Source organism: Aythya marila (genome assembly GCF_965140915.1).
Source record: "Aythya marila genome assembly, chromosome: 2".
Taxonomy (NCBI): Eukaryota; Metazoa; Chordata; class Aves; order Anseriformes; family Anatidae; genus Aythya; species Aythya marila.
Genome location: NC_139043.1, coordinates 61,062,383 through 61,071,761, shown reverse-complemented (window position 1 = coordinate 61,071,761; position 9,379 = coordinate 61,062,383). Strand labels below are relative to the sequence as shown.

The window sequence follows — 9,379 nt, the reverse complement described above, 5'->3', positions numbered from 1 at the left end:
AAGCTGGTGTCAAACCTACGTCGGACTTGAAGTTGAAAGGGACTGAGTTCCCAAGATACTTCTTTTCTTGGAGTCTGTTGGCAGCATTGACAATTAGGCAACTGATGCATTAATATGCCAGGGAGGCTCTGATGTTTATTCATGTGCTGCTCTCGAGGGTTTATTGAATTGATGCCTGGTAAAGCGACTAATGGGAGCCCGTGGCAGGGTACCTTAGATGGATTTCCTTATTATCCCTCTAGATTTTATACTCTCTAGCAAAATCAATATTAAAGCTGGTGCACAATGCAGCCTCTTTTAGCTTCAGGGTTTAAAGATTTATGGGGCATCAGGGAAAACCAATGAAGGCAAAAGACAATGACAAAAAAATAAAATCCAAGTGACACTAATGGTGCTGAACTACAGTGAGCAAAAGAAATCATTAGTTTTTTTATTTTTCTAGCTTTTTTTAGGGAATCTTTTTTTTTCCTTTCCTTTTTTACTATTATAATTTTATTTTCTACTGATCTCCCCTGGCCTTCCTAATTTGTTTCCTCTCACATGCTTTGGTGAGACAGCATGTGGACCTCGTACTCCAGAAATTGTTACCAGGGCACAGGTACTGAGCCCTTAACATGGAGTTACACGAATTTGAGGTGGCAGTCTTATGATTCTTGAAGGTGAAAGATGCTGAAAGAGGGCTGGAGCAGGGAGAATCAGTACCACTATAAAACAGCAGTGTCCACCCCTATGCATAACTTTTCCATAGCAGATCTGAACAATATTGCATGAACATCTGTGGGGCCTTGACAGTCTCATGAAACAGAGCCATTGGTTCAGCCCATGTCAGTTCTGAGTGCTGGAATAAGGAGGACAACAGTCTTTAGTTCAAATACTGCCATGACTGCCATTTCTCCACCTATTTTCTTTTACTTTTTTTTTTCCCCAGAAACATGTGACAAAGTCAGTTTTCTTCAGATTTCAGACTTGTGAACTGGTTAGCACTTATGCTTTCACAAGGAATGTAGTCCCCCTTGAGGTATGACCTGATGCCTTGTAAGCCTGCAAGCTATGGTTTTTGCTAGCTAGAGCAATTATGTTTCTCAATCAGATATATTATTCCATTAATTCTGTGAAGTTATCATTAAGAATCCCATCATATTTACTTATGAGTAAATATTTCCCCTGCCCTGAGGGGAAATAAAAGATAGCATTTAAAAGACTGGTAACACTGTGTGTGGAAGGAAAAGAAGGTACACAGCTGGGTTGCTACAGTCACCAGTACCACTCCAGGCTTTCTTAATCACAAAACGACTGCATGATTTTTTTTGGTCTTGCATCTTCAACAGCAGCACTGAGACTCAATCCAGACATCCTTGTAATATGGTTGGAGGACTTATGAAATTGTACTCCACCATAAATCAGAAGATTTTACCCCTTCCCCTTGCTTCGTATGTTTTTTATTGCTATGAGGTTATAGCTTAACCATTGTATTTATGGATGTCTGAGTGTTGCATATGGTGAACCCAATCCCCTCCACAGCTTGTATGAGATTATAATTAAAGTGAAGTGAGGAACTGGACTGCACACACAAATCACCTACAGACTGTTCAAACAGGAAAGTTTTGTTATGAGGAGTCAAATTCAGTCCTGGCTGTGAATGCAGATGGTAGAAGTTGAATGGCACCAGAGGTCCCATGTGATCTTCGTGATCCAGAATAGCTGCCACCTGCACACAAGGATATAGGACAGGCATACAGTGTCTGTAGCATCACATACATACTTAAAGCTTTTACTTAACATGCTGCAGTGGCACATTCAAAAAGTAGCTTGTTTTATGGTGTGGATAAGGAAAAGAAAATTCTTAGCTGCTCTTCCTTCCAGGAGTCCTTTGGCACTGGCATCATTGTATATCCTTCACCTTGCTCTTTATTTGCCTTACTCCACAAAGTACAGCATCTGCAATTGAAGTTCATAAGGTACTGGAGATGAAGGTTATTTTGGTCCTGTTTGCATGCCGCTTGCTGTCAAGATTAATCCCAGCAGCTTCAAAGTCACAAATCTTGATATATAAACTCTTAAACACTTGATAGTGTGAAAGTGGTGTACAAATCCCATGCGGGGTCTCAAGAAAGGGGCAAATTTCAACTAGCAAAATTCATGGCCCAGCAGGCTGTGGGGGATCTTGTCGGTTCCTGTGTTATGTACCTCTCCCCCAATCATTTTATTGCCCTGAACATCTGTGGAAACATCGAGGTGCAGGGAGCCTCCAGGCTGCTCAGCATGTTTGACTCCATTTTCTCCTTAAACATGTGCAAATGCTACTTCTATTTGCACCTTTGCAGAACTGTGATTTGCAACACCAAAGTCTAAATGACATCTAAGATCCCTCCAGAGCATTAAACAAACAAGCCAGTAGGATGTCTCACAGCCCGGGAAGGGCTAAATTGAAAGCAGTAGAACAAACTGCTTTGAAAATGAGCTAGTTGGATTTCTTTGCTAAACTCCAAACCAGAGAGGTCTTTTCTAGTGTTTTTTTGTTTGTTTGTTGTTTTGTTTGTTGGTTTGGGAGTTTCTTTTTCTTCTGCATGAATCCAAGTTCTGAGCACTCCCCAGAAAACTGAACCAGGATTCTGACTGAAGGTTTATAATCCCGCGATTTTTATTTTTTACTTTTTTTTTTTCTTCAGTTAGATTTGTGTGAAGCAAACATGAAAATGAAGAGGACAGCTAGGAGACTATCCACAGTAATGGTTTGACAGTGTGGGTATATAACATCTTATACATTGTCAGTGAGATCCTGATTTGATACGGACAACAGATACAAGCCTCATAAAATTAGTCAGAGGCAAATTAGGTTTTACTAGCTAGTTAAAAGCTAGAAGATGGCTAGGGGCTGGCTATAAAAGGTAGTTTGGACCTGAGGGTTAATATTGGTTGAAGGACTATGTTAAAATAACTGGGTTTAAGGAGAATAGCTTCTAGAGGTACCTTCTAGGCTGTCCACAAGTTTGTAAGTTTCTTCTTAAGACAAGCCCTCTCCTCTTCTTTGTAAATGACTTTACAAAGAACAGCCCCATGTCATGCCAAGAGTAATACAGTAAGTTTTGCACTCACAAAATAGCAAAATGCAGTGTCTCTTTTTGAAATATCCTTTGAAGATGTCTGCTTTTCTGGCCAGTCACCTGATTGCAAATGAAACTGCTGTGAACAAAACTTTGCATAAAGCAGCGTTTCGCTCATTTGCTTCTGAGATATACCATGTATTAAAGGAGAAAGGCCACAATTATTAATAACAAAATCCATCAGTCTGTCCTCCATCAGTCTTTCCCTTCTGCTGAATCATTACCTAAAGGACTTCTGAAAGATTTCTTCAGCTGAAAAAAAAATAAACAAAAGGAAATGTGTTATGTTGAGAAAATGACCAAGATTACTCTGAAAAGGAAATGGGTACAAAAGGATGACAAAACCTGATATCAAATAAATTTCAGTTCTTTGCTCCTTACTGTCTATGGTTCTCATTCTTTGATTTGTGTGCAAAGGAATCTGATTCTGCTTGGTAATACCAATAGCAATATCAGCATAAATCAGGAAAGCAGTGTAATATTACAGTACAGAGTATTCTTTCCAACTGTTTATATGAATGTTATGCAAAATTTGACCCTAACTGTTCACTTAAAAGAATGATCATTACTTTAAAAATTGGGACACATGTTGAGATAAAACAGATCATCAAAGTGTAAGGCAGATAAGAAATTAGCTAGAAATATTTAATAAACAGAAAGGCAAGCAAACTTTTTTTTTTTTTCTTTTATGATTACATTGTGAGATCAGATCTGTCAGAAATGCTGACTTTAAATTTCTTTGGAAAAACAACAAACCTTCCGTTTCACTGCCTTTACTGCCCTTGTAAAACCAGGTAATTGGCTTTGCAAACTGAAGCCATAAATTACTAATTTCACACTATAGGAGAGGTTTGAATATACCAATTAGTTGAACAGTTGCATCCAGAGTTCAAGCAAGCCTAGCAGACATCATGTACGTATTTATATATGCGTCTCTCTGGAGCATCTGGGTCATTGCCACAGCTTAGAGAGAAATAGCAAGGCAGGTCCAGTCCCAGCCTGTTCCTGTGCTGTCTGTGCAGGCTGACAGTGCCCTGAAGCACAGGCTCTGTCCCTTGGGATGAACACACCGTTTAGCAGGAAAGTGTCCTGATCTAGGCTGCGGCAACGAGGCACTGCATAGCTCAACTGCATTGTGAGTCAGCAATCCCTTCCACTTAAAACTTTGAGGCTGAGACTAAAACAGCTTCTTACATTGCGTATAAAGGTCTTAAAGTCCATTTTTGCTTGGGGAGGTCCTTTTATTTCCTTTTTGCTGGTGGAGGGTTCCTGTGGGTCAGACTCACCTGAATTCAGCTCAGGCACTGTCTTGGTAGAAAATGGTGCCAAGGGTGCCCCTGGCTGCAGGGCAGATAGAGAGTCTGCTGCTGTGATGTTTTTGCTAGGAGCTCCTTGAAGTACCATTTTTGAGCACCCACTTCTAGGATGCACAATGTCAGCAGCATCTGGAAGTGCTTGTTTATTCTGGGCATTTCTTTCTCCCTTCCAATCAGAGAGTCCAAGCTCAGAAAACAGATGGGATTGTTCTACCAGTAATTGGTCCAGCTGCTGCAGAGAAAATAGAAGGAAAAGCATATTGCAGTAATAAAAATATAATAGAAGGAATCAAGCAGGATACACAAGAGTATATGAAGCATGCCTGCTTCTTATGCTTGGTCTGAAGAAGATATGCTATGTTTGGCAAATGAGACATTGCCATAAAAAGGAGGAGAAAGGCCTAGAGGACATTTTATTCCAACAGATATATCTAATGTAAAATCTGCAAAAGGACTTCTATCAGTGGCCATTACAGTCTTTACCCTCTAACCCAAGCTTGTCAGAAAAACTTCCCACAAGACCCAGAGTGGTGGCTTGTGCAACATACCATCAGGATGCCCTCTCTGACTTGGCAAGTTCGATCATTCAGCTGAAATTCCAGCTCTGCCACCTCCTGACGAATGGCCTGCTGTAGGAGTTGCAGGTTTCTGCTTTCCTCCCTGCAGGGTCAGAAGTGAAAGCACACTTGAATGGGCAATGAGCACGCTCCTCTTCCTCTGCCCCACCATAATGCCTGTATCACACACTGTTGCCATCTGATTTCTACCCATGATCATGGAATAACTTACAAAAAATTATATAAAAAATAAAAAATATTGCCCACTCAACTCCAGGTCTTCAGTTATCCCACTTGCAAAATTAAGCATGTTGCATTTGTAGAGTGGGCTTGAGTCTGGGCAGGTTCATCAGTTCTGATATATTACTATCACAAAGACTACATAAATGTCCTACTTTCATGCAGCTCAAGACTAGAAGCCCCTACGAACTTTTTGTATAAATGAGGCTTCTCAATAATCACTGTGAACGTGGGCAGAATCCATGAAAAGCTAACTGATACCTATTCCTGGATTCCTATTACTATTAAAATACAGTAATTCCACACTAAAAATCTAGTCTACATTTATAGGGCAATTTTCCCCTTCATAATACATGATTGAACAGTATGGAGAGTAGCTGGACTTTCTTCTAAGCAAAAATCACAATACTTTTCCACTTTCAGGATGCCTACGGCTGTAACTCACTGACCAGTAATGGTAACACAAGTGTCCAGACAGACTGTAAGTGCCCATGGGCTGTTGCTGGTGCTAGCTTTGGATTTAAGTAAGTGTGTGGGGCTGCCTTTACCTTCCTTCATCAGGCATAACATCAGAAAGCAGTGCCTGCTGTTCAGTCAGGTGCTGTTCAATCTCATCCAGCTTCTCACGGAAGTGCTGGCAGGAGATCTTCATCAGATCTATTTCCTGGAGGGTACACTGCATAGAAAAGCAAGAAGACACCCCACTTTACTACTTTTCTTTGAGTGCCTCCATGGCAAGTGCATTTGAAGCTGACAGTGCAAAGGACATGGGCCCATCTCTTAACTGCACAACAGGGGCTCTGTGAGTAGCTGCCATGAAAGTCCAGATGGCACTTCAAGTGTGTTTGTGCTGGGTGCATCACTCGCATCCCAGTCACCACCTTGTTTCCTAAATGATGTAGGATGATGTGGCACTAGTCAAGTCAATGGGAATTTCATTTTTGCCATGGAAGTGGGAAATGGACTTTGATCAAAAATCTGGCAAAATGCGACAAATCCTGATATTATGCTGTCGTCAGATACTATCTTCCAGCAGGATGAGTTACTATGAATTAATGAGAAATTACTGTCCACTGAAAGTTAGAAACTGTTTTGAAAAAGAGAACTAGGAAGAGGGAGAAGGAGAGTAAGTATGAGAGTGAAGAAATATAAGTACTATGAGAGGTACAAATGTCTTTCATGACAGGTTCTGCTAAGTTTCTGATAATTTCTCATCTATTACCCGTTAGACAGCTTGAATTGGATTTATCTAACGAAGTGCAGACATTTACCATAACAGATAAACATCCAAGTACGGTGACAGAGCAATTGTTCTGTTTCAAAATTAGACACCCATAACATGTCAGAGGATCTATGCCATAAATCATAGAATCATTAAACGTCACCATTATTATTTTTTTTTTGACTGAGAGAAGGAATCTAGTATGACTAATCACTTACATCTACTCTGATGTAAACATCTACACCAGGAATGTCTCAAAGAAGATCAGATGAATGAGTAGCAATAGTATAGAAAAAATCGTTAAGATTTTCCCATTACTACTTTGGAGCAAAGGAATAATATAAGTGCAACCTGCTAGTAACATCAAAATAAATCCTGCTGCTATAGTCCATAGATGTCTAAGTTTCTAGACATATTACATACTTTTCCTTGACTTTTAACACTTCATTAAAGGAAGTAATGCAGACAGCATCATCAAAGTGATTTTGGAGACAGTACCACCTGCCTTCTGAAGGCATGTCCCTATTACATCTTAAATTGCTCAGAGTGCAAGAAGGAGTTCAGCATGTTCTTGCTTTGGCAGATTTTAGTCTCTAGCAAATCATGGGAAGATAGTGTAGGAACCTGCACTCCACTGCTGACTACCATAACTGACCAAGAGCAAGAGTCATGTCTACAAAGTGTGGCAATGCTTGATCTCTTTGAATCCCTGGAATCACAGCCTTTGAAGATCTCTTCATTTTTGTATGCTTGAATGTGTCCCTCAGGCCCACCAAGGCCTGAAACATGAGGAAGTCAGCCCTGCTGAAGGAACAGCTTCAGCTCGAGAGCAAAAGATGTTCCCCATGCATTTGATAAACCTCATCCTCAATCTCCATTTCAACAGGCACGCTCTTGATGTGTATGAACCCAGGGATAAACTTTCCCATAACAGCAAATGAACTATCTAGCTTCAAGTGGCATAGGATGGCATCAGAAAGGGCTAATCAGAGATTGGTAGTGATTTGACAGAGCTGGTCCTATGACTGTAGTGGAGCAGAGCTCTCCTAAGAGTCTACTCCATGTGGAGCACAGTTGGTTCTCTTAATGCTATAGGTTAGGGCAACAATCATGCACCCCACTGAGGCAGTCAACTGTTACGAGGACCTTCGGATCAAGTGTTGGCTGATTGCTCATCCCCCCTCAGCTCCCCTCCACAGTCTTTAATCTTGATCCTCAGGAAGTTTGCCTGTTCCTAGATGAGAGTGCTAGGTACTGCTAGTCAGCAGTACCCATATAATAAAGAGGACTTCATCTCACCACCAAATCTAGAGATCAGGATATCTAGCCATCAGAAAGGTGTGCCCAAATGAGACTGAAGAGCTCCTGTCCTGCACATCACTATGAAGTCAACGGACTATATATAAATGATTCCTCAAGACTAACAGAAATCTGGAAAACACCATGCAAAAGATCCAAAAAGTATAACGAGGTTTGTGAAAATGTTATGGATGAGGTAAGGACAGCTCCCCTGGCACTGACTGTTCAGGCATATCACAGAGCACATGTTCACATAGATTTATTCATAGTTCAATCTCAACAGGGATGGAGGGGGGGGACTAACTTGCCCAGGAACACTCCAAGGCAGGCCATTTTTTCAAGTAAAGTGAGTACAAGTAGGGTACCATTACTATCTACCAGTTGCTCCACAGTGGTTGCATTCCCTGTGCATGCCCTTGATAAATGGGGTAGAACCTGAGAGAGCTTCTTACAGTAAAATACGTAGAAACTAGAATCATAGAATCATAGAATACCCTGAGTTGGAAGGGACCCTTAAGGATCATCAAGTCCAACTCTTGACACCGCACAGGTCTACCCAAAAGTTCAGACCATGTGCCTAAGTTCACAGTCCAATCTCTTCTTAAATTCAGACAGGCTCGGTGCAGTGACCACTTCCCTGGGGAGCCTGTTCCAGTGTGCGACCACCCTCTCTGTGAAGAACCCCTTCCTGACGTCCAGCCTAAATTTCCCCTGCCTCAGCTTAACCCCGTTCCCGCGGGTCCTGTCACTAGTGTTAATGGAGAAAAGGTCTCCTGCCTCTCGACACCCCCTTACGAGGAAGTTGTAGACTGTGATAAGGTCTCCCCTCAGCCTCCTCTTCTCCAGGCTGAACAGGCCCAGTGACCTCAGCCGCTCCTCGTACGTCTTCCCCTCAAGGCCTTTCACCATCTTCGTAGCCCTCCTCTGGACACTTTCCAACAGTTTCATGTCCTTTTTATACTGTGGTGCCCAGAACTGCACACAGTACTCGAGGTGAGGCCGCACCAGCGCAGAGTAGAGCGGGACAATCACCTCCCTTGACCTACTAGCGATGCCGTGCTTGATGCACCCCAGGACACGATTGGCCCTCCTGGCTGCCAGGGCACACTGCTGGCTCATATTCAACTTGCTGTCTACCACGACCCCCAGATCCCTCTCTTCTAGGCTGCTCTCCAGCGTCTCATCGCCCAGTCTGTACATGCAGCCAGGGTTTCCCCGTCCCAGGTGCAGGACCCGGCACTTGCTCTTATTGAACTTCATGCGGTTGGTGATCGCCCAGCTCTCCAACCTGTCCAGATCCCTCTGCAAGGCCTTTACGCCCTCATTTGAGTCCACAACTCCTCCAAGTTTGGTGTCATCAGCAAACTTGCTCAAAATACCCTCTATTCCTACATCCAGATCGTTTATAAAAATATTGAAAAGTACCGGCCCTAAAATGGAGCCTTGAGGGACCCCACTGGTGACTGCCTGCCAGCCTGACGCAGCTCCATTTACCATAACCCTTTGGGCCCTGCCCGTTAGCCAATTGCTCACCCATCGTATGATGTTTTTATTTAGCTGTATGGTGGACATTTTGTCCAGTAGGATCCTATGGGAAACCGTGTCAAAAGCCTTGCTGAAGTCCAAAAAAATCACATCAGC

The 9,379-nt window shown here is 42.3% G+C and overlaps 1 protein-coding gene across 1 annotated transcript in view; it reads right to left on the bottom strand.

Annotated features, from left to right (window-relative positions):
• Positions 1 to 3,206: 3,206 nt before the first annotated feature.
• The window catches only part of ITPRID1 (ITPR interacting domain containing 1), a gene marked incomplete at its 5' end in the record, with an annotated part of 72,008 nt that continues 65,835 nt past the window's right edge, over positions 3,207 to 9,379 (bottom strand). The window contains 4 exons of the mRNA XM_082755352.1: positions 3,207 to 3,356; positions 4,299 to 4,652; positions 4,969 to 5,080; positions 5,766 to 5,893. Of these exons, the coding sequence (XP_082611478.1) occupies positions 3,300 to 3,356; positions 4,299 to 4,652; positions 4,969 to 5,080; positions 5,766 to 5,893 (651 nt within the window). The 3' untranslated portion in view covers positions 3,207 to 3,299. The remainder of the gene's footprint in view (positions 3,357 to 4,298; positions 4,653 to 4,968; positions 5,081 to 5,765; positions 5,894 to 9,379) is intronic.